Consider the following 25,530-nt stretch of genomic DNA (forward strand, 5'->3'; position numbering starts at 1 on the left):
GTGATCTACCCACCTTATCTTCAGCATTCTTCTGTAGCACCACATTTCGAAAGCTTCTATTCTCTTCTTGTCCAAACTAGTTATCGTCCATGTTTCACTTCCATACATGGCAACACTCCATACAAATACTTTCAGAAACGACTTCCTGACACTTAAATCTATACTCGATGTTAACAAATTTCTCTTCTTGAGAAACGCTTTCCTTGCCATTGCCAGTCTACATTTTATATCCTCTCTACTTCGACCATCATCGGTTATTTTACTCCCTAAATAGCAAACCTCCTTTACTACTTTAAGTGTCTCATTTCCTAATCTAATTCCCTCAGCATCACCCGACTTAATTTGACTACATTCCATTATTCTCGTTTTGCTTTTGTTGATGTTCATCTTATATCCTCCTTTCAAGACACTGTCCATTCCGTTCAACTGCTCTTCCAAGTCCTTTGCTGTCTCTGACAGAATTACAATGTCATCGGCAAACCTCAAAGTTTTTATTTCTTCTCCATGAATTTTAATAGCTACTCCGAATTTTTCTTTTGTTTCCTTTACTGCTTGCTCAATATAAAGATTGAATAACATCGGGGAGAGGCTACAACCCTGTCTCACTCCTTTCCCAACCACTGCTTCCCTTTCATGCCCCTCGACTCTTATAACTGCCATCTGGTTTCCGTACAATTTGTAAATAGCCTTTCGCTCCCTGTATTTTACCCCTGCCACCTTCAGAATTTGAAAGAGAGTACTCCAGTTAACATTGTCAAAAGCTTTCTCTAAGTCCACAAATGCTAGAAATGTAGGTTTGGCTTTCCTTAATCTATTTTCTAAGATAAGTCGTAGGGTCAGTATTGCCTCACGTGTTCCAGCATTTCTGCGGAATCCAAACTGATCTTCCCCGAGGTCGGCTTCTACCAGTTTTTCCATTCGTCTGTAAAGAATTCGCGTTAGTATTTTGCAAAAAAAATGGGTCTGAGCACTATGGGACTTAACATCTGTGGTCATCAGTCCCCTAGAACTTAGAACTACTTAAATCTAACTAACCTAAGGACATCACACACATCCATGCCCGAGGCAGGATTCGAACCTGCGACCGTAGCAGTCCCGCGGTTCCGGGCTGAGCGCCTAGAACCGCTAGACCACCGCGGCCGGCTAGTATTTTGCAGCTGTGGCTTATTAAACTGATAGTTCGGTAATTTTCACATCTGTCAACACCTGCTTTCTTTGGGATTGGAATTATTACATTCTTCTTGAGGTCTGAGAATATTTCGCCTGTCTCATACATCTTGCTCACCAGATGGTAGAGTTTTTTCAGGACTGGCTCTCCCAAGGCTGTCAGTAGTTCTAAGAGAATGTTGTCTACTCCCGGGGCCTTATTTCGACTTAGGTCTCTCAGTGCTCTGTCAAACTCTTCACGCAGAATCATATCTTCCATTTCATCTTCATCTACATCCTCTTCCATTTCCATAATATTGTCCTCAAGAACATCGCCCCTGTATAGACCCTCTACATACTCCTTCCACCTTTCTGCTTTCCCTTCTTTGCTTAGAACTGGGTTTCCATCTGAGCTCTTGATATACATACCAGTGGTTCTCTTTTCTCCAAAGGTCTCTTTAATTTTCCTGTAGGCAGCATCTGTCTTACCCCCAGTGAGACAAGCCTCTACATCCTTACATTTGTCCTCTAGCCATGTCTGCTTAGCCATTTTGCACTTCCTGTCGATCTCCTTTTTGAGACGTTTGTACTCCTTTTTGCCTGCTTCATTTACTGCATTTTTATATTTTCTCCTTTCATCAATTAAATTCAATATTTCTTCTGTTACCCAAGGATTTCTACTAGCCCTCGTCTTTTTACCTACTTGATCCTCTGCTGCCTTCACTACTTCATCCCTCAAAGCTACCCATTCTTCTTCTACTGTATTTCTTTCCCCCATTCCTGTCAATTGCTCCATTATGCTCTCCCTGAAACTCTGTGCAACCTATGGTTCTTTCAGTTTATCCAGGTCCCATCTCCTTAAATTCCCACCTTTTTGCAGTTTCTTCAGTTTTAATCTACAGTTCATAACTAATAGATTGTGGTCAGAGTCCACACCTGCCCCTGGAAATGTCTTACAATTCAAAACCTGGTTCCTAAATCTCTGTCTTACCATTGTATAATCTATCTGAAAGATGTCAGTATCTCCAGGCTTCTTCCATGTATACAACCTTCTTTTATGATTCTTGAACCAAGTGTTAGCTATGATTAAGTTGTGCTCTGTGCAAAATTCTACCAGGCGGCTTCCTCTTTCTTTTCTTACCCCCAATCCATAGTCACCTACTACGTTTCCTTCTCTCCCTTTTCCTACTACCGAGTTCCAGTCACCCATGACTATTAAATTTTCGTCTCCCTTCACTATCTGTAAAATTTCTGTTATTTCATCATACATTTCTTCAATTTCTTCATCGGCAGAGCTAGTTGGCATATGAACTTGTACTACTGTAGTAGGCGTGGGCTTTGTGTGTATCTTGGCCACAATAATGCGTTCACTATCCTGTTTGTAACAGCTTACCCACACTCCTATTTTTTTATTCATTATTAAACCAACTCCTGCATTACCCCTATTTGATTTTGTATTTATAACCCTGTATTCACCTGACCAAAAGTGTTGTTCCTCTTGCCACCGAACTTCGCTAATTCCCACTATATCTAACTTTAACCTATCCATTTCCCTTTTTAAATTTTCTAACCTACCTGCCCGATTAAGGGATCTGACATTCCACGCTCGGATCCGTAAAACGCCAGTTTTCTTTCTCCTGATAATCCGGCAGTATGGGCCATATAAAATAGATGGTCATTATTGAAGATTAGTATATTTGACCTGAAATGGTCTAGAATCAAGTCAAAAACTAATGCACGTGCCTGATTGAGCTTCTTGGCAAAATTATGGTTATGAGTTGCAGAGAACACTAAAGTAGGGGATAATGTGGCGGCAATGGGGTACTCAATTTGCCTCCATGGAGGTGATCCACGGTAATTGGTCAAAGCCGACGGTCGGAATCGGTCACTAGGGTTTACCGACGCCTTCACTCCGGCAGCGCCGCACTACTCACGGGTCGAGCTCCGGCAGCAGGGCGCGGTAGTTGAAGCCGCAGCAGAAGCCCTCCATGGAGGGCACCGCGTGGACGAGGTCAGCGCAGCGCCGGGGCTGCCCGTTCCACTCGCAGCGCACCACCAGCTTCTCGCAGGGCTGCATCAGCTGCGCATCACGGCCGTCTTTTGTCTCAACGCAGCTCCGCAACTCAGCGGTAATAATACGTCACAGGTGATAGCGTTGCAAGTGCAGTTCACTTGGCGAATTCTCAGCGTAGCAGCTGAGGGTTATCTTGAGACGAACCACTCGTGAAAAGAAGTGTGGTCACGAAATATCCAAATATAGGGAACTGCAATAGTGGTGAAGAAGTGGATGTAACTGTATGTGGAGCAGAAGGAGGAGAAGGAAGGCATTACTACTTTTAGTAAGATACACAGGGCGTTTCAAAAATACTTTTACAAACCTTGGCGACAGATTCCTTACAGCAAAACAAGAGGAAAGGTTCTTATAAAAATATATGCCAAAATTTTTCGTTTTCAATTTATTAATTAAGTAGGCTGACACGTTACTTTAAAAATGAATAAAAAGTAACCCCAATCTTAATTAACGCCTGAAAATATTACAATTAATTTTACATATACAGGGTGGTCCATTGATCGTGACCAGGCCACCGAAAAAACTACAAAGAACGAAACTTGTCTAGCTTGATGGGGGTAACCAGATAGCGCTATGGATGGCCCGCTAGATGGCGTTGCCATATGTCAAACGGATATCAGCTGCGTTTTTTTTAAATAGGAACCCCATTTTTTATTACATATTCGTGTAGTATTAAATAAATATCAATGTTTTAGTTGGACCCCTATTTTCGCTTTGTGATAGATGGCGCTGTAATAGTCACAAACATATGGCTCACAATTTTAGACGAACAGTTCGTAACAGATAGGTTTTTTAAATGAAAATACAGAACGTAGGTACGTTTGAACATTTTATTTCGGTTGTTCCAATGTGATACATGTACCTTTGTGAACTTATCATTTCTGAGAACGCACGCTGTTACAGCGTGATTACCTGTAAATACCAAATTAATGCAATAAATACTCAAAATGATGTCCGTCAACCTCAATGCATTTGGAAATACGTGTAACGACATTCCTCTCAACAGCGAGTAGTTCGCCTTCCGAAATATTCGCACATGTATTCACAATGCTCTGACGCATGTTGTCAGGCGTTGTCGGTGGATCACGATAGCAAATATCCTTCAACTTTTCCCACAGAAAGAAATCCGGGGACGTCAGATCCGGTGAACGTGAGGGCCATGATATGGTGCTTCGACGACCAATCCACCTGTCGTGAAATATGCTATTCAATAGCTATGTGCCGGATATCCATCATGTTGGAAGTACATTGCCATTCTGTCATGCAGTGAAACATCTTGCAGTAACATCGGTAGAACATACGTAGGAAATCAGCATACATTGCACCATTTAGATTGCCATCGATAAAATGGGGGCCAATTATCCTTCCTCCCATAATGCCGCAACATACATTAACTCGCCAAGGTCGCTGATGTTCCACTTGACGCAGCCATCGTGGATTTTCCGTTGCCCAATAGAACATATTATGCCGGTTTACGTTACCGCTGTTGGTGAATGACGTTTCTTCGCTAAATAGAACGCGTGCATAAAATCTGTCATCGTCCCGTAATTTCTCTTGTACCCAGTGGCAGAACTGTACACGACGTTCAAAGTCGTCGCAATGCAATTCCTGGTGCATAGAAATATGGTACGGGTGCAATCGATGCTGATGTAGCATTCTCAACACCGATGTTTTTGAGATTCCCGATTCTCGCGCAATTTGACTGCTACAGATGAGCGGATTAGCCGCGACAGCAGCTAAAACACCTACTTGGGCATAATCATTTGTTGCAGGTCGTGGTTGACGTTTCACATGTGGCTGAACGCTTCCTGTTTCCTTAAATAATGTAACTATCTGGCGAATGGTCCGGACACTTGGATGATGTCGTCCAGGATACCGAGCAGCATACACAGCACACACCCGTTGGGCATTTTGATCACAATAGCCATACATCAACACGATGTCGATCTTTTCCACAGTTGCTAAACGGTCCTTTTTAACACGGATAATGTATCACGAAGCACATACCACCCGCACTGGCGGAATGTTACGTGGTACCACGTACTTACACGTTTGTGACTATTACAGCGCCATCTATCACAAAGCGAAAAAAGTGGTCCAACTAAAACATTCATATTTCTTTACATACTACACGAATATGTAATAAAAATGGAGGTTCCTACTTAAAAAAAGCGCAGTTGATATCTGTTTGACCTATGGCAGCGCCATCTAGCGGGCCAACTATAGCGCCATCTAATTTCCCCCTTCAATCTAGTCGAGTTTCGTTCTTTGTAGCTTTTTCGTTTGATGCTTATTTCGTGAGATATTTGGCCCGGTCACTATCAGTGGACCACCCCGTACAAATAAATTTGTATATTAATCGAAGGAAACGAAGTATTAATGAGATGTATTTTTAATTATTCATGATTTATTTTGTAAAAAAATATCTGTGAGTTAAAATGTGTAGAAAAAACTCTGTGAAACAAAACGTAGTAAGCACCTTCGCTGCCTAGCGATATAAGAAAGCGGAACGGAACTCGACTTATTCGCGCTCTCTCTCTCTCTCTCTCTTATCTTTTTCTTTCTTTCTGGGTTTTTTTTTTTTTTTTTTTTTTTTTTTTTTTTTTTTTTTTTTTTTTTGCTACTAGGATAAGTTGTGTAACTGTCACTTCTACGCTTTTGTTGAACAATTACGTTAATTTGATGTTTAGTAGGCTTGTTTCATTCGAAGATTCCTTTCCTTATTATCCACGTCATATGTGATTTTACCATGCATTTTTGTAGTCCAGTTTCAGGTTGCATCGAAGAGAAGTTGCTGGTACATTGTTTGGTGACTGCAGCCGAACACTGTTAGTGTTCATTCGCCTTTTAATCCATCAGATTATAATTCTTACATGCCTGAGATCATTTTTACCGGTGTTCTTCTTTCAAAACCTGGGCAACGCTGTTATGCGAACCGCTTAATATTCAGATCTGTCATTGGCCCCAAACAATGTCGTCTGCCAACGTACTCGCCGGTCTGATGCAATGACTATGCTGGAAGACAGCTTTATTAGAAAAGGGAGTAAAATTTTTGTGTGCCATGTTTTATCATTTCAATATTATTGCCTCCAGAAAAGCTAGCAACGTTCATGCAGTCTTCTCAACCAGTTCTTACCAATTATTCAGTGCTTTCTCAAAGGTCACTTTTATTAGCAGAGACAAAATCCATTAACATCTCCATCTAGCCAATAGTAATTAAATAAAACATCTTATTTTTTTATATAATTTCTTTCATTGAGAAACGCTAAGTGGTGCTCAAGGACTTACCAGGTACAACCCAGCAGCTTCACTAATCGGTGCACCCGTGTTTTCATTTTATCCTAGATGCTGTTATGTTGCCAGGGAGACTTGTTGACATTCGTCGTTCGTTTATCTTGAATGTCTCCATTTTGTACAAGTACTACAGATATTGAGTTACTGCAAGTCCTCTGTTCAAGGATGGCAGGATATTCATTTCCTGAGCCGGCAGACGCGACTTCTAAACAGGCTACAAGTATGGCAATGGGCAAGAGGCCGCATGGCTGTACCAGACTGCGTTTCTAGGACGAAGACAGCCGTGTCATCCAGCCTTTGGTACTATGTATCGTCGCGTTGACAAAACAGGATTCGTAGCGCCACGGACTATGGGTCAAGGAAGACGACTTATGGCTCATGTGCCTATAAGGAAGAATGCGTTCTACAGGTTGTCGATGAAGAGCCAGGTATCGGCGTCAGACAAGTGACCCTTGCATGCGGCTCACCTCCAAGTTCAGAATGGAGGACACTTCACGAACAACTCATGCATCCTTATTAACTCCAACAGTGTGCGGAGCCTTACGCCCGTTTATCATCAACCACGAAAGAACTTTTGCCGATTGTTTGTTGTAGAAACTGCCAATTCGTTGTTTGTCCCTTCAGTTCTATTTACAGACGCGTTTAGATGAGACAGATTAAGAAATTTTCGCAAGCATCACATTTGGGCCGATAGCAGGCCTTACGCTGCAGTACTTGCTAGACATCAGCATCAGTAAAAGATTAATGAACGGGTTGGATTTATAGGTGACTGTCTGCCAAGGCCATACATTCTCTCAGCACGTCTTACAGGTGCTGTCTTGAGGGACTTCATCAAAAGACCGTACAAGACCTAATACAAGATATGCTCTTGGAAATAAGAAGAAGGAAAGAAGGAAGACTGTGTTCAACGTCCCGTCGATGTCGAGGTCATCACGAGGTCATTATAGACGGAGCACAGGCTCGAATGGTGTCAAGGATGAGGAAGGAAGTCGGTCGTGCCCTTCCAAAGGAACCATCATGGCATTTGCCTGGAGCGACTTAGGGAAATCACGGAAAACCTAAATCTGAATGGCCGGACGCGGTTGTGAACCGTCCTCCCCAATGTGACTCCAGTATGCTAACCACTGCGCCACTTCGCTCGATACAAATAAGGAGAAACGTTTGGTTTATGCATGATGGAGTTCCAGCACATTTTGGTCTCAATGTTCGAGGTGCTCTGACAGGTATATACCATGACACACGTATACGTAGCGGACCAGTTGGATGGCCTGCACGTTCCCCCGAATCCTTTGGATTATTATCTCTCGGGACACCTTAAACTACAGGTCTATGCAGCAGACCACTCGAACGCAGAAACTCTTCATCGGCGTGTCATCGAAGCCAGCGAAACCATACTGTACCGTCAGGCAGTGTTTCAGAAAGGATGCGACAGTCCACGATTCGACCACTACATGCGTGTTTAGAAGCAAGAGGAGGACATTTTGAACATTTGTTATATGTTGATGAGCTCTATTTACCTGAATCGTTAACTTTCATTAAAACTGAAATCGAAGAACTTTCGGACATGTGTTTATCTGAAATTTTTCTCGTTCTGGTGTAAGGAACCTGTCCACAATGCTTGTAAAAGTATTTTTGAAACACCCTGTACACAGTGCTGGGTGTCAAAAATGCATCATGAAAACGAAGTCCGTGAGTGGTATTTATGATTATTTTTCCGAAAAGGTTCAACGCCAACATTAGGATGAGTTTTCAAGAAGTTTAGAACGCTGAAAATTGTACTGAAATCAAATTTATGGTGTCCAAAGAAAGGTAGGTTTGATTACTACAGCCCGAGCCACGAACGATGGCGTTTGTCGCAGCTCGAGACACGGACGTGGAATGCACTGTTTCGGCTGCGGTAAACGCACACGTGTGTTCTGTACCTGAAGAAATCGTCTATACTGCGATGTCTCTCGCTTCTTAGTGCAGAGTTTGTCGCTTACCGACACCAATCGACCCTGACAATTGGCAGTAAATAACTCGTTACTATCACGTTTAATGCTCGCATTGGCTACGACATCCATGCAGAACACTGAAAACACTACTGAACTCTCGTTGACTATAGGAGAATTTGTGATGTATGTGCGCAGAACAACCCTAAACTCGACCGCCATCGCCCGTGACTTTAGTTACAATAGAAAGTTGAAAGAAAAGAAAAACGAGTCCACGGACGCAGCGCGTTAAGTGAAAAGAAACAGTCTACAGAGGAAAAAATCACAGAGTTACTTTAACGGTGCCTGCCTCTCGCATGAGCGCGTCTGCGGGATAGCCAGAGAGCAAGGCGGCGCCCTCTCGCACCGCCCGCCGGCCCCCCTCAGGCGTCACTGGGTTCACCAAATGCGGCAGCTGCTGCAGGGCCACCAGGGCGTCTGCCCGGCTCACACCAGTCGCCCGCGTCCTGAAACACCGTCCAGCCGCTGAGAACAGGCCGATCCGAAGACGTCGATTGTGTGATAAAACCCAACTTGCGCTCTTCTCACATGGGTACTGAAAGCCATGGATCAAGGCAGTAATGTAGATGCAGCGTTTCCTAACCTATGAAAAGTATTTGACTCACAGGTGGAGGCGACGACATTGGAATCGGGGATTTATTTCAAACATTGCACACCTTTAGTGGGCCATTAAAAGGACGTAATGTGAAAGTAGTAAGGTGAACTACACTGGCAATTCCGAGAAAATCACGAAAGAAGTTTTACGCATCTATTGTGTAACTGATGTAACTGTGCGAAGGTGGCAGTCGTAAGACATCATTATGATCAAGCGGTTAGGATTCGCGCGTAGTAAGCCGGTCGTGGACGAGGCCGTTCGTATTCCTGTTCCGCTTGAGTGCAGTCTCTACTTTTTTCATCACTGGTCACATTATTTAATTTACACTCCTGGAAATGGAAAAAAGGACACATTGACACCGGTGTGTCAGACCCACCATACTTGCCCCGGACACTGCGAGAGGGCTGTACAAGCAATGATCACACGCACGGCACAGCGGACACGCCAGGAACCGCAGTGTTGGCGTCGAATGGCGCTAGCTGCGCAGCATTTGTGCACCGCCGCCGTCAGTGTCAGCCAGTTTGCCGTGGCATAAGGAGCTCCATCTCAGTCTTTAACACCGGTAGCATGCCGCGACAGCGTGGACGTGAACCGTATGTGCAGTTGACGGACTTTGAGCGAGGGCATATAGTGGGCATGCGGGAGGCCGGGTGGACGTACCGCCGAATTGCTCAACACGTGGGGCGTGAGGTCTCCACAGTACATCGATGTTGTCGCCAGTGGTCGGCGGAAGGTGCACGTGCCCGTCGACCTGGGACCGGACCGTAGCGACGCACGGATGCACGCCAAGACCGTAGGATCCTACGCAGTGCCGTAGGGGACCGCACCGCCACTTCCCAGCAAATTAGGGACACTGTTGCCCCTGGGGTATCGGCGAGGACCATTCGCAACCGTCTCCATGAAGCTGGGCTACGGTCCCGCACACCGTTAGGCCGTCTTCCGCTCACGCCCCAACATCGTGCAGCCCGCCTCCAGTGGTGTCGCGACAGGCGTGAATGGAGGGACGAATGGAGACGTGTCGTCTTCAGCGATGAGAGTCGCTTCTGCCTTGGTGCCAATGATGGTCGTATGCGTGTTTGGCGCCGTGCAGGTGAGCGCCACAATCAGGACTGCATACGACCGAGGCACACAGGGCCAACACCCGGCATCATTGTGTGGGGAGCGATCTCCTACACTGGCCGTACACCACTGGTGATCGTCGAGGGGACACTGAATAGCGCACGGTACATCCAAACCGTCATCGAACCCATCGTTCTACCATTCCTACACCGGCAAGGGAACTTGCTGTTCCAACAGGACAATGCACGTCCGCATGTATCCCGTGCCACCCAACGTGCTCTAGAAGGTGTAAGTCAACTACCCTGGCCAGCAAGATCTCCGGATCTGTCCCCCATTGAGCATGTTTGGGACTGGATGAAGCGTCGTCTCACGCGGTCTGCACGTCCAGCACGAACGCTGGTCCAACTGAGGCGCCAGGTGGAAATGGCATGGCAAGCCGTTCCACAGGACTACATCCAGCATCTCTACGATCGTCTCCATGGGAGAATAGCAGCCTGCATTGCTGCGAAAGGTGGATATACACTGTACTAGTGCCGACATTGTGCATGCTCTGTTGCCTGTGTCTATGTGCCTGTGGTTCTGTCAGTGTGATCATGTGATGTATCTGACCCCAGGAATGTGTCAATAAAGTTTCCCCTTCCTGGGACAATGAATTCACGGTGTTCTTATTTCAATTTCCAGGAGTGTATATGACATTTGAGAAGACTTTCTTTCGCTTACGCCATAGCCCCGCAACGATCGCAGGGTCGGCGTGGTTACAACGGATTTGGCAAGGTTAGTTTTAGGGGTGGCCGGATGCCCTTCCTGCCGCCACCCCGTACCCCCCAGGGATGGAATCAGTGTACCCCAGCTGTCTGCGTCTACTGTAAATCGTGAAATAGTGCGAACGTGTTTCAAATGTCTGCGACGCGTGTGACTGAGGCGGAACGTGGGGACTAGCCCGGTATTCACCTATCGGGATGTGGAAAACCGCCTAAAAACCACATCCAGGATGGCCGGCATGCCGGCCCTCGTCGTTAATCCGCCGGGCGGATTCGATCCGGGGCCGGAGCGCCTACCCGAGTCCAGGAAGCAGCGCGTTAGCACTCTCGGCTATCCTGGCGGGTCCTATGACATTTGAGAAGTAATGCAATAAAAAAAAAAACACGTGCATTTTCATAAACTTGTAGTGACTTTCATATGTTATTTGACTACTTACTATTTGTAATTAAATTTTAAGGACAAGGGACAGGCTTGGAAAGCGCAAGTCAAACCTCGATAAATAATGATGCGAACGACATTATTCAGAATCAGTAACACAGTAAGTCACAATGTGCCAGTCCACAAGAGCAATGTACAAGTACTCCTCGAATGTGCTCTCGACGTCACACGTTGCAGGATGATATTTGTCATACAGACGTGGAAAACATTAATTGAAACTTCACACAAATACACGTTGTTTCTTTTTCAGTAAATTACCTCTCAAATGTCATCTAAATTAAATAACATTCCCAGTGATGAAAATAAGTTGATCAACCTTGAAGTGAGTCGAACCGTCGCCTCATCCACACTCGTCTTTCGACGCTCTTTTTTTTTGTTTTTTGTTGGTTTTTTTTTTGTTTTACTTTATACCACAACAAAATTAAATGTATCTAGCACCGCATCGTGCTCTGAGTAAAGAAAACAATATCTCAGCACGTTCCTACACCGAGGTAATGTATATGGGGAAAACGAAAAAAAAAGTGCTGCATACAGGATGCAGAAGGATGTGTCGCTTACTCTCCTTACGCTTTATCATCCAGGTACGTCTTCACGTATATCATGTTATTCCACCGAGAATCGAACATAGTCTTGTCAGCTCACTCAATGCGTGTCTTCTCCTACCCGTTCCAGCTGCGTGGAGGGTCGCGTAGGGCACTCCCTAAGTAATTAGAAAAATACTGTCTGTATTTTGGGTTCCGTACGATCTTGCAGTGAAGTTCTTGTAGGTAGTTCCAAAAGTCGAATACATCTTTAGGTCCATCGTGAAATAAGTAGTGTACCGCATGCGCACGGATCCACGTGACAGCGTTGGTCTTGGCGCGCGGGAAATACTGTTGATCCGGAAATAGTAGAAACCGAGGTGTAATGTGTTCCGGAGTCACTCGTAGAAAATACGACAAAATTTGTCGCACCAAGCGCCATACGTCTTCTGCCGCGCCACATGTGAAACGGTGTTCGTCCGTGTCTGGTATCTCGCAGTCTACGCAGAGAGGCGATTCCGCCATGTTTATCTTGTGGAGGCGTGATCGGGTGATCTGTTTACCATTGACTGTGATGTACCATGTGGATCGGACGGCTGTGTCCAGTGTAACCGTGTGAATCGTCTTCCACACCACCTTCCAATTAACCTGAGGGCTTTTGGTCTCCACGATGTTTGGTGGGCGCCTCTGCTGTAGGACATGATATATATCCCTATCCGACGCCTGTTTCGTCGGTGGTACTGCGATACGGACAATGTAAAAGTTCCCGAAGTAGTAGAAGGGTGGGGGTATGTCTTGCGTCGTCAGTGGGGGCATAAGGGAGGGCGGAGCTAGGGACTCCAACAGCAAACCTGTCAAACTTTCCGGGTGGTGGCGCCACAGCTTGATGTGTGAGCTGACATACAGGGCCACAGCTCTGTCGTGGACATGGACTAGACTAAGACCTCCCCTTTCTGGGGGAAGGGTTAGTGACTCATAACTGACTTTGAAGAGCATGCCTGTACTGACGTAGGTTCCGAATGCCGCTAATAGACGTCGAGCCATCAGTAACGGTATTGGAAGAACACGCGCTATTTGTGGAAGGCGAGATGCGAGGTAAACATTAACGAAGTGTGTCCTTTGGAGAATGTCGAGGGTCCGCAGACGAAGGTTGAAGATCTGGACCCGAATTTGTTGTAATAAGCGGCGGTAGGTAAGAGCCGCAGTGCGCCGTAAGTCGTCGTGAAACTCTATTCCGAGGCATTTGATAGTGCCACGAAGCTGTAGGGGCTCGACACACGCTGGGGTCAACCCGTCTCCTATGGCCATGGCGACCGATTTGGCGACGCTGAGACAGCTGCCGGAAGCCACACCGTACGTGGTAATCCATTCTAGTGCTCTGATGACATCGTCGCGATTGCGGAACACAAGAACCAGGTCGTCTGCATATGCTGTACAGCGAAAAGTGACGTCACGTAGGGTAAGACCGGTGAGGCGTTGACGGAGGCCACAGAGGAGCGGTTCCAGTGCCAGAGCATATAGTAACGTCGACAAGGGGCAGCCTTGACGCACGGAGCGGAAAATCGGGAGGGACTGCGAGAGACGCCCGTTAACGAGCACTCACCGTTGCCGCGAGAGAACGGGAGACGTAAATCCTATCGATGCGACTAGACGAGTGACTCGTGAAATGGGTGTATCCCGGTCTATTTCCTCGGACATGTTCCCATGTATCTACCGGCTGGAGATCGCCGATGAGTGTCCCAAGTTCGGGGCACGGTGAATGGCGTGGCAGCTGATCTTTAGGTGCTTGGGTGCAATTGAAATTGCCCCCTAATATCAAGTCATCGTGCCTGTCCTGAAAAAGCGGTGCTATTCCTTCTGCGAAGAAGAGCGATCGGTCACGACGGCGATTCGTTCCGGAAGGGGCGTACACATTGACAAACCGGACGCCTTGCACCGTTACGGCCATTCCTCTAGCGTCGGGGAGATATCGGACTTCGTGCGCCTCGAGGCCCTCTCTGAGGAGAATTGCGATTCCACTGTTAGTTGGCGAGGCGTGGGACACATGAGCCGTATAACCATACATACCCGGGAAATCGGCGACGAAGACTTCTTGGAGAAAGACAATGTCAACGTCTGCTGCATTGAGCATGTCTTGGAGCAGCGACAACTTCGTACGTGTCCGAATGGTGTTAATGTTGATGGTCGTTAAGCGATAGGTCTGTAGATCGTCTCCTGCGGTGGGGGCCGCCGTCACTGTCGCCGTAAAAGGTGGGGCCTGTGATCTGCTGGCCGCGTCCGCGCCGTCATCTGTTGCTACTCGGGAGGGGCCGAGGTGTGGGAGGAGAGACCCCTCTCCTCATCCACCACAGCGGACGTAGAATCGTCTTCAATGTCATCCGCCCAAGGTCCGTAAGTTAACGGTGGCTGCGGTAGAACACTTGTGGGCTGAGTGACTAAGGGTGAATCCGCAGTTGTTTCCGGTTGTGTACCAACGGCGGGCGCTGTGCTGGCCATCCGTTTGCCCGAGAGAGCGGAATCAGGTTTGTCAAAATCAGACAAAGTGACAGGTGAGGGCGATCTCGTGTCATCCATTTTCCTCGTCGTTTCGTCGGCCGTCCGGTCGTCATCTAGAGAAGCCGTCCGCTGGAGGCAATCGTCTGAGGGTGTGCGACGTCGCTTTTTATGTTTTCTCGGTGACCTTTGTTTGCGCACGTGGGTTTCTGTGTCCGAAAGAGTTTGTGTTTCCCGTATAGCATCCCCCTCAGGTAGAAAGGCAGAGATCGGTACAACCCTAGCGTCCGAATCCTCATGTGGAGTCGATGGGCGGCGTTCTTCAATCTCTGCAGACACCGTAATGGCGTTGGTCGATCCAGGACTGGCGACAGGTGCGCATTCTAACGCTTCCTGTCTTCCGAGGGGTTTGTCGTCTGGCATGACGGTCGATCGTGTCACCTCTGCGTAATTGAGGGGGAGGGCCGTGAGCGTAGGAGGTGGTGTCGTGTCATGTAATGGAAGTTGTGTAACCCGACGTTCAATAGACGCCGAGCGCACATGACCCTCCTGGCCGCAACCAGAACAAGTACGAGGTTGTCCGTCGTACATTACTATTGCTCGACAGCCACCTATAACTAAGTAGGATGGCACATGTTTCTTTAATTCAATTTCACTTGTCGGACGCCGTTGAGGACCTGGTACGTCTCGAAGGTGTTCCATTTTTCGGCCACGTGGCTAATTACCGTCCCATAAGGGCGGAAATCTGAGGTAACGACGTCCGGTGGTACTTCGAAAGGGAGTTCGAAGACTCTTAGTGTGCGTAATCCTAGTCCAGCATGGTCAACAGTAACCTCTCCGATGTGACCATCGGAGTGTTTGAACTTGACAGTGTTCGCGCATCTGTTCACAACTGCGTGACATAACTCGTCATCGACCATCTTGACGTAAACGACGCTACTTGTGATGGATAGGTGGATACCGATGATGTGCTGTGTTGGTATTTGAACTTCGTCACGGATGACTCGTTCGACTTCAAAGACTCGTGGTCGTGCGTAGTCGGGCTGGAAGCTGATCTTGATGGTAGCTTTTCTGTACGAATGAGCCATGGCGACTCAGTGTTAACGGACTCGAGTATTAGCTGCGGCGAGGAAGTAAACAAACTACGCGCGCTCGCGACTCTGCGGACGGGACGTAAACAAGACGTCCTCGCCGCTCACCGGCCGAAAGCAGACTGGGACGCTCAAACGCTAACCACTTGACCACCATGAACTCTAAGGTGCTGCCCCTACGACAGACGTATAAACCACATAATGAAAACGTAAAACTTCTCTTGCGATTTTCATGGAACTGCCAGAGTAGCGCACCTTACAACTTGCACATTATGTTGTTTTGATGGCCTACTAAAGGCGTACAATGTTTGAAGTAAATCCGTGACCCGAACGTGATGGCCTCCTCTTGTCAGTACCACACCTGCGCTTATCATCGAAAGTACCGTCGTATGGAGTACTAAGGGAATTTTATGACTGGGTACAGGATTTCTTGGTACGGAGGACTCAACACGTTATCTTCGAACGAAAGCTTCGGGTGTGCCCCAGGGAAGTCTCCTTGGACCGTTGCGGTCCGTGCTGTATCTTGAAGACAATAGTAACCTCGGATTTTTCACTGGCGATGCAGTTATCTATAATCAAGTGCTGTCTGAAAAATGTTGCACAAATATTCATTCAAAGATTGGCAATTAGCTTGAAACGTACAGGGTGAGAATTACTGAACTACTTGATAAAAAAAAACAAATTAGTTACAAACAACGGTGTGCACACACTTCATTCAATATCTAAATGTAGCTACAGATATTCGGATTTTGGTTACAACATGTTCGATATGCCTGCCATCATCGGCAATGATGTGGTGCAGACGAATATTGAAATTCTGCATGATCCGCTTTCAATGACCTCCTGAATGGCTGCTTTCAGCTCAGAAATGGTTTTGGGGTTATTGCTGCACACCTTGTCTTTAATATAGCTCCACAAAAACGAGTCGCATGTGTTCATATGCGGAGAATATGACGACCAATCGAGGCCCATCCCTTTGGCCTCTGGGTACCCCACAGTCAGAATGCGGTCCCCAAAGTGCTCCACAAACGCTCTCCTGCTTCGATGGAGTCGAGCTCCATCTTCCATGAACCACATCATGTCGAAATCAGGATCACTTTAGATAATGGAGATGAAATCATCTTCCAAATCCTTCTCGTACCGTTCGGTAGTCACCGTCCCATCAAAGAATATCGCACCAATTATTGCGTGACTGACATTGCACACCACACAGTAACCCGTTGAGGGTGAAGAGGCTTCTCGATCGCGAAATGCGGATTCTCAGTCCCCCAGATCTACCGATTTTTCTTATTAACGAATCCATCCTAATGAAAGTGTGCTGTGTCGCTAAACCAAACCATACTAATTCCTATCATGCCCCGCCTCCAACAGTACGATTTGAACGTCCTAACGCAATCCTTTCAGAAGTTATGACGATTTTATTTCATATACTTCAGTAATTGTCACCCTGTAAAATTGTGCACTTCACAAACCGAAGGAAAATGTGATATCCTATAACCATTATATCAGTCAGTCACAGCTGAAGTCGGTCTTCCCACACAAGTATCTAGGTATAAGTATTTTTAGATATACGAAATGGTACGATGACGTAGGCACAATCTTAGGCAACGAAGATGCAGATTTCGGTTCATTGGTAGGGTCCTAGTGAAATATGATCCGTCTACAACCGAGACTGCTCACAAAACACTCGTGCGAACCATTTTAGAATATTTATCGAGTGCTTAGGGCCCACACAAGATGAGAATAACATGGGATATTGAACGTGTACATAGGAGGGTAGCACGAAAGGTCACAGATTTCTTTAACCATGGGAGAGCAAACTGAGGTGGGAAACACTGAAGAAATACGCACACTAACTCTTGAATGCCCACTTAATAAATTTGAAGAATCTCTGATATCTGATGACTCTAGGAATGTACAGTGGGGAACATTTTCCTCTGCCATGCACTTCGCAGTAGTTTGCACAGTATGGATGCAGATCCACAATTGTGTAATTAAGTTGGAAATAATTGTTCCCCAGACCGTACAACATTGTTGTCAGTCAGCTGTTGATGCAACTGAGTTGCCTGATGTGGTTACTCGTAGTAGTGCCTCTGGGGGTTACACGCATTTGCAGCTGGTAGCAACGATGCGAAATAAAACCTAGTCCTTTGGTGTGACATCGTAGTTACTACCTCAGCTCGGTTCACTGAAAGTTATTGCACTGAGTGGTTGTTTCGTTATTGCCGTGGATAGTTTCAAATGGTTCAAATGGCTCTAAGCACTATGGGACTTAACATCTGAGGTATCAATCCCCTAGACTTAGAACTACTTAAACCTAACTAACCTAAGAACATCACACACATCCATGCCCGAGGTAGGATTCGAACCTGAGACCGAAGCAGCAGCGTGGTTCCTGACTGAAGCGCCTAGAACCGCTCGGCCACACCGGCCGGCGTAGATAGTTTCCGCCTGCAGAAAGTACACGGTACTTTAGACTCAACGTGCAGATATAAAGCTTTTGTCAGTAGGACGTGTACTCCCTCGTAGATTTAAATACAAATGGAAGTTGCTTACAATAATATGATAATACCAATGCTAGCGATGCGCTGCGCTGTGGTAAGAGGAGTTAAGTCCAGAAGTGAGCGACAGAGAGTAGGCTGTTCATCCAGGAGAACATGAAAAGCGTAGTGTCATTCAATCCTTGCAAAATGTTGACGTAAATAATTTACTGCAGCATGTTGACCTAAGGACACTTCACACAAAACGATGATACATATTCAATGTAGAAAGAGAAAGGTCACTCCAAAACTGAACTGAATGGCCAAAACTGAATTGAGTGGTTCCATTTGAAGATGTACCGAGTATGACGCCCAAATTATGCGGGGTATGGCGGGAATGTAGACACTACATCAGAATAATCTATCACAGATACACCGTCCGATGAACAGTAGGTGGACAGCCCTATGTAATGCAGAATCGACCACTAGATGTCGTGAGAGGCGGACCCGGCAGTATAAAAGGAGGCGGGGAGTACTGTGTTGTAAGCAGAGGAGCAGCGGCAGCAGAGTGGGTGGTTGAGGAGAGCTCAGTGACTTTGATCGTGGACTGGCCTTCGTATGTCACCCGAGTGACGAAAACATCAGGATCATTTCAGTCCCTCTAAAGCTGCCCCTGTCAACTGTTGGTGATGTAATTGTGAAGTGGGTACGCGAAGGAACAACCACAGTTGTGTTGACGGTCAGGTACAGTCTATATTGGGTGATGCGGTTGCAAGAGACCTCATGAAGTCAACGGAAGGAATCACTCACGGGTTCCAAAATGCAACCAGCAGTCGAGCTAGTACAATGACTGTGTGTAGGGAGTTAAAAAGAATGGCGTTCAGTGACCGGGCAGCTCAATATAAGCCACAAATTTCTGTGGTCAGTTCTCAGTGACGCTTGAGGTGCTGTAAAGGGCGACGCCACTGGACAGTGGGTGACCGGAAACAAGTGACCTGCAGTGATGAAACACGCTGTACCCTGTGGGCAACCTGATGGAACGGTTTGGGTTTGGCGAATGCCTGGAGAAAGTTACCTGCCATCTTGTGTAGCGCCAACAGTGATGTATGGAGGAGGTGGAGTTACCAATATGGTGGTTATTTTTAGGGCTGCCTAAGAAAACGCAAAATGCGAAAGTAATGGTTAAGGACATGGATCACAAACTTGAATGAAACAGGTTCGCGTCCCCTTACACGTTAATTTGTTGTTTTTTTTATGTTACTTACGTACTTGAGCTTGTTTTCTCAGCAATGAGTTTCTTCGGTTTTGTGACTTCTGTCTGGTTAGAAAACGAAGGATCAAATTGCTGCGAGTGAAACTGGACTGTGTTTAGTCAGGAAGCTAAGAGGATAGCTTGAACTGTTATGAGTTAAATATTTAGCTGTTGTTTCTGCAATTTCCAAGGATCCATCCAGCCACGGGAAAAGCTAGTGTCAGTTTTACACTCGGCTTAATCGAAATGTGCTGCTGGACACGTTCACGTCATATTAGCGTCCCTTCCGATTAAGCTGAGCGTACAAATAGCTTCTCCCATCCAGATAGCCCCACTCTACCCTCAGCAGTTGCACAGGTGTTAAGGTTATTTCTATGTCCAAATACAGTCTGCCACGCTAGCAAAAAAACTTGGCTCTGGTAGACACAGCATGCTTACCAGATACAGATCCAGAATGTCCACGTCGCTCTGAGAAACACCCTGAATGAACTCAGTGGTGAGGCGGGACCTGAGGCCAATGACATGTCCTGTAACGTCGGTGAACCATTCTGACATAATTAGGAAGCGATTCTGAACGCAGTTCTGTAGCTGGACGCTCTAGGCAGCAAACAGCTGCATATAACCGCTAATAAACTCCCATATCGTTCAGCTGTAAGGAATAACAGCAAACATTCCAAGATTCCAATTCGGTTGAACCCAAAATGATATCACCCTGCTCGAACTGTCCACATGGACCAGTCGTCTTCATTCTCAAATCACTCGTTCTAATAGTACCCCGACTCTTTAGTCTGGGTGTCCTTCCCCATTCTCTGAATGTGTAGTATGTATAGCAATACAAACATACCATGGTTCCAATTTTGTTGAAATTATGGTGATACCATGACTGCCCAATCTGTGGCCTACAGTCCACAGGGATCAATCGTCTTCATTCTCCACTCACTCGTTCTAGTAGTACTCCCGCTCTTTAGTCTGAATGATCCTCCCCAAGCTCTGATTGTGTAACGTGTGTAACAATACAAGCATACCAAGGTTCCAGTCCTGTTGAACCCAAAGTGATACCACCACTGCTCGAACTGTGGCCTACAGTCAACAGGGATCAGATGTCTTTAGTCTTCACTCACTCGTTCTAATAGTAATCTAGCTCTTTAGTTTGGGTGACCTTCCCCTCCCCCTCCCCCCCCCCCCCCGCTCTGAATTTCCATTGGTAGTACTCATTTATCCATGCCTACCTCGCATGCCTTGTGACGCTACCTCGCATGCCTTGTGACGTGTGATTTGGTGGTTTCTGTTAACGAAAGTAAAACTTTTCTTACCTATGGCTGGCAGGTATTGAAGAGCTAAGTGCGTGGTGTTTCTAAATCGTTTGCTGTGGGAGGAGAGGAAGGAAAATTCTATGAGAAATACTTAAAGCATAATCCTTAAAGGCATTTCCACTTTTATTTAATGCAGTTCAGTAACAATCTGGTGAAACTGCTTATTAGCATTAGCATAAAGTAGGATGGATTTTGCTATTTCGGATACTGATATGCAGTTCTTGTCTGTTTTAGGAGTAACTCATCAACAAGATAGAAGTATAGCTGCCCATTTTTGATGTAAGTGGGACATCAGTGCAGCAGTTGCCACAACAGTATTGTGAACAACTAATATATGCGTAGGACTACAGTCATTAAGTAACCGGTAAGGATACATCGAGGACAATTCTTACAGAAGCCTGTAAATCTAACGTTTCAGCATTGCGAGACAAGACCCAAGAATCAGATTTGATGTACTGTCTGATACTAAATTTAACGAAGGAGGTACACAGAAAACCACAGATAGCTCCTGTCACTAAATGACAGCCGAAGAAGAGTTGTGAAATCAAGGTGCTGTCAATTAAATCCATGCTAGTCTGTTGAAAATATAACACCATATCTTCAGTCCTGTTCTGAGGCCAAATGAAGTTGTCTCCGGTGTGGTCGAGCGGTTCTAGGCCCTTCAGTCCGGAACCGCGCGACCGCTACGGTCGCAGGTTCGAATGCTACTCGGGCATGGATGTGTGTGATGTCCTTAGGTTAGTTATGTTTAAGTAGTTCTAAGTTCTAGGGGACTGATGACCTCAGATGTTAAATCTCATAGTGCTCAGAGCCATTTGAACCATTTTTGAGGAATTTACAAATGAGGAAGTTCAGTTCCGTCCATATGTGAGACTGTGGTTTTATATTAAGTATTGTATTTTTCTGGATTAATGTAATCTCCTTGATATGATGAACATGAAAAGCTACAAAAAGTTAGACATATTCTTCTTTACTATTGTTGCAACAACTAATGACAAGGAAGATCTGCACTTCCCCACAATGAAGCACCTCTATATTTCGAACAAATATTGCAACATTTTCTTGTGCACGTTATAGAAAACGATACGGAAGTACTGACTAGGCACCTAAAATTGTCAAGCAAATAATAGTTCATGAACACTTTCTTTATTGACTCAAAAAAAGCATTTGATTTTGAACACGCTGAAACCTTTGACAAGGGAATAGTGCATTAATGAGTTTTCTCTGTCATTTAGACCTTGCTGCATTGAAGTTTCTAAACTATTTTAGATAATGTTGAAAAGTAAAGCGGCAATAGCTGTAGTTAATTATGCCAGTAATATAAAATTATACATAAGATGTGACGCAATTACATAATAACAATGAGTTAGCTTCTTGGATAACCTCATATTATTAGAAAATAAGAAAAGAGCTGCAACTATGCAACACAACGTGATTTTCCGAAAAATTAGTAACGATAGCTGTATAATTCAGGATGAAATAGAATCAATTTTATTAAATATATACTAATCCTTGAAATATTCAATAACTCAAAAAACTGGCTTTTTTTACATTAGTAAATAGGAGTGTTAAACATCTTACAATGCGCTAATTGGTAACATAACCCTTCCATCAGTCTGTAACTACAACACACTAACCATTTCTTTTAGAATAATATCTGTCCATGATGAAACACAGCAACAAATAAAGTGTGAAACCAATGAGCCTAGAGAGCTCAGTAATGTTGATTTTGTAATGTGAGTGAACTTACAGATTTTCTATAAAGCGATCCGCAGCTGGCCCATACACCTTGTTGTTGTTGCAGAGAGTGAGAGCCGGGAATGGCACGTTCCAGATGGGGAAGGCTGTGGTCTCTACAGATGTGATGGTGGGGCTGTGGCGATACCTCTCCAACGCCAGCTGGCTCAGCACAGCAGCCAGGATGGCACACACTGCACACGCAGCTCCCCACAGCAACCTGCAACACACCTGCCACTAAGTGAGGAAGAACATGGTGGGACTATGGTGGTATCTGGGCATGCCAAAAGGCATGCACTGCAGCTAAAGTAGTGTACATTGTACAACAACTCCTCACGCCTGCAACAGACCTACCACCTAGATGGGGGAGAAGGTCGTCGTGAGGCTCTCATTGAATCTACGCACACAAGCTGAAGCTGGTCTCCACAGATGTGATGGTGGAGCTGTGATGGTGTCTCTACACACCAACCGTCTCAGCACTGCACAATGCAGCCAGGGTAGCCTACATTGCACATGTAACTCCCCACAGGAGCTTCCAGTATACCTGACACTAGATTGGAAAGAGCTGGTTTCCATGGATGTGGTGATGGAGCTGTGATGGCTTCTCTACATGCCGATCAGTTCTGCACTATGCAGCCATGGTGGCATGCATTGTACATGCGACTCCCCACAGAAGCCTCCAACATACCTGCCACTTGAGTGGGGGGGAGCTATCTCTACAGACGTGGTGGTGGAGCTGTGATGGCATCTCTACGCACCAATTGGGTCAGCACTGCAGCTGTGGTGGTGTACAGTGTACATTCAGTTCACCACAGTACCCTGAAATATACCTGCCATCAACTTGGCAAGGATCTGGTCTCTGTACAATTGGTGGTGGAGCTGTGAAGGCATCTATACACACTAAGCAGCTCTGCATGGTGCACTGAAGCCAAGGTGGAATACACTGTGCATGCAGCTCCCCACCAACAACCAGAAACATATCTGCCATCTGCATAGGAATGAGCTGATCTCTATGGATGTGGTGGTGGAGCTGTGACAGCATCTCTACGCACTAGTTTGTTCACCACTGCACACTGCAAGTGGAGTTGCACACACTGTACATAATGTCATCAACACAGCCTCTTATTGGGACATACAAAGTTCATTTAACGTATGATACTCCATAAACAGTGTCCTTTTGTGTGTATATGAGTGTGTGTATGTGTGTTGTGTCCTCGACTCTTCTGCATACAATTATCTTCAGAAATTATTATCTATGTCCTTTCGTTTACTTAGTTCAAGATTTATTCTTGTTTTAGCCTCTTATCATTTCATCATAGTCATTTTTGCACTACTGTTTCGTTTTAAATGATTGTGGGGATTAGACCATCCTTCACTTGTGAAATATTGTCTCCCACACAAAGTTCCTACTGGTATAGTTTGATTTTGGATCTCTACTCTTCTAGAAAACTTCGACATATCCAACCTCCATTTTGTCAAACCCAAAAAAAAATTCTGATGACAAACGTAATAATAGCCATGTGGGGTAGCCACGCGGTCTGGAACGTCTTGTTACGGTCCGCGCGGCTCCCGCCTGCCCCCCCCCCCCCCCCCCCCCCAATCAGAGGTTCGGGTCCTCCCTCGGGCATGGGTGTGTGTGTCGTCCTTAGCATAAGTTAGTTTAAGTTACATTAAGTAATGTGGTGTAAGCTTAGGGACCGATGACCTCAGCAGTTTGATTCCATAAGATCTTCCCACAAATTTCCAAGAAAAAAATTCCGTGATAATACCCTCAGATAAAGCCCTTATGCAGGAATAATCACAGTATCTGTACTAGCTTTAATGTACCTGCTTTCCCAGATGATATGTGAAGCATATCAGAACAGACAGTACCATTGTCTGTCAACAGTCTTTCTTCAAACAGCTGCCTCGTCCATTTCATCATCATGTCCTATGATAAAAGCGCTGGAAAACGCAGGAAGCATTCTATTTGGAAGTTCCAATTTATCCACCCTTCGACACAATCCGCTAACTATCCATACTCTGCCCCAGTACACCTGGCCAGAGTGAGTATACATTCCTGGCTCATCTGGTAGCTGCAGATTCTATCAGTGCCATGTGGTCTTGGTGCCAGTCATCAGTGAACTGTGTGGCTAGTCTGCTACAGCCTCATCAAGCACCATCATCCGTTGGGTGAAGCTGCTGATCTATTAGCGGTCAGCTAGCCCTGATGGTTCCAGGCTACAAACTGGATCAACTGAGGCAAGGATGCACAGTAAGTATCACCGCCTGCCATTTTCTGAGGGTCCTGGTTTCAATTTGAGCCGTCTCCATGTTCCTGCCAGTCGCCTCGAGCTGCATGCAGTGTATGCCAGCCCAGTTGCCAAAGCTTCGCTGCACTGCAGAGCTGACACCAGACTTGCATCAGCAATTGCACTGTCAGCACCAGTTACTGTTATGCTGGCACAGCATTCTGCTGCTACTAGCAAACATGATTGGCACCTGGTTCACAGTCATCGATCTCCAGTGTGGAAGCATTCAATAACAAAAAATGTCGTTCTTGAGTAAGTAGTCTTGATCGTGCGATCACCATGGTATTGGATAACTCATCCAACAACTTTCCAAGTAAGCTGCTCTAGAGTCAGAAGTGGTTCTTCAACAAAGCTTTAGCATAAAATTATGTGCTGCATATCCACACTGAAATGTAAGGATTTGGGGACATTACGTGTTATTCTAGTTTATGTGAGGAAGTGCAGAAAGTTGTATGCGTTATGTGCCATAGTTTTCTACTCACCTCTCTGACAGGAATGGAGCGTTCAGATGTCGTACGCCATGTAGTGAGGACAGATCGCAGTAGAGACGGGCGTGGCATGCAGTGACACTCCCTGTGAGCAGGGCAAAGCGCAGTAAATACAGGCCATTTTTAACCTTGAAAATGAAAAGAAAAAACTGCCATATAGCTAGCAGATGTCGCAGCCATCTAATATAATTTACAAACCCAGCTAATTTTGCACATATTCATCACACATTGTTATGCAAAACAACCTACAACGGAGGAATTATCCGAATGACACAGAAATCGACAGATGTGATGTACATGTACAGACAAACAAATTATTAAAATTTCAGAAAAATTGGATGATTTATTCAAGAGAAAAAGCTTCAAAAATTGATAGGTTGGATGTCCTCCTGAGGGATATCTTGCCAAATTCTGTCCAATTGGCACGTTAGATCTTCAAAACACCAAGCTGGTTGGAGGGCTCTGCCCATAGTGCTGCAAGCGTTCTCGGTTGGGGAGAGATCCAACG

The 25,530-nt window shown here is 45.7% G+C and overlaps 1 protein-coding gene across 1 annotated transcript in view; it reads right to left on the reverse strand.

Annotated features, from left to right (window-relative positions):
- The window catches only part of LOC124803172 (pickpocket protein 28-like), a 91,383-nt gene extending 68,098 nt beyond the window's left edge, over positions 1-23,285 (reverse strand). Inside the window, exons 1-4 of the mRNA XM_047264355.1 lie at positions 23,074-23,285; positions 22,257-22,463; positions 8,777-8,948; positions 3,081-3,226 (exon numbers count right to left, since the gene is read on the reverse strand). Of these exons, the coding sequence (XP_047120311.1) occupies positions 3,081-3,226; positions 8,777-8,948; positions 22,257-22,463; positions 23,074-23,285 (737 nt within the window). The remainder of the gene's footprint in view (positions 1-3,080; positions 3,227-8,776; positions 8,949-22,256; positions 22,464-23,073) is intronic.
- Positions 23,286-25,530: the final 2,245 nt, after the last annotated feature.

This window comes from Schistocerca piceifrons, chromosome 6 (assembly GCF_021461385.2).
Source record: "Schistocerca piceifrons isolate TAMUIC-IGC-003096 chromosome 6, iqSchPice1.1, whole genome shotgun sequence".
NCBI classification, from domain to species: Eukaryota; Metazoa; Arthropoda; class Insecta; order Orthoptera; family Acrididae; genus Schistocerca; species Schistocerca piceifrons.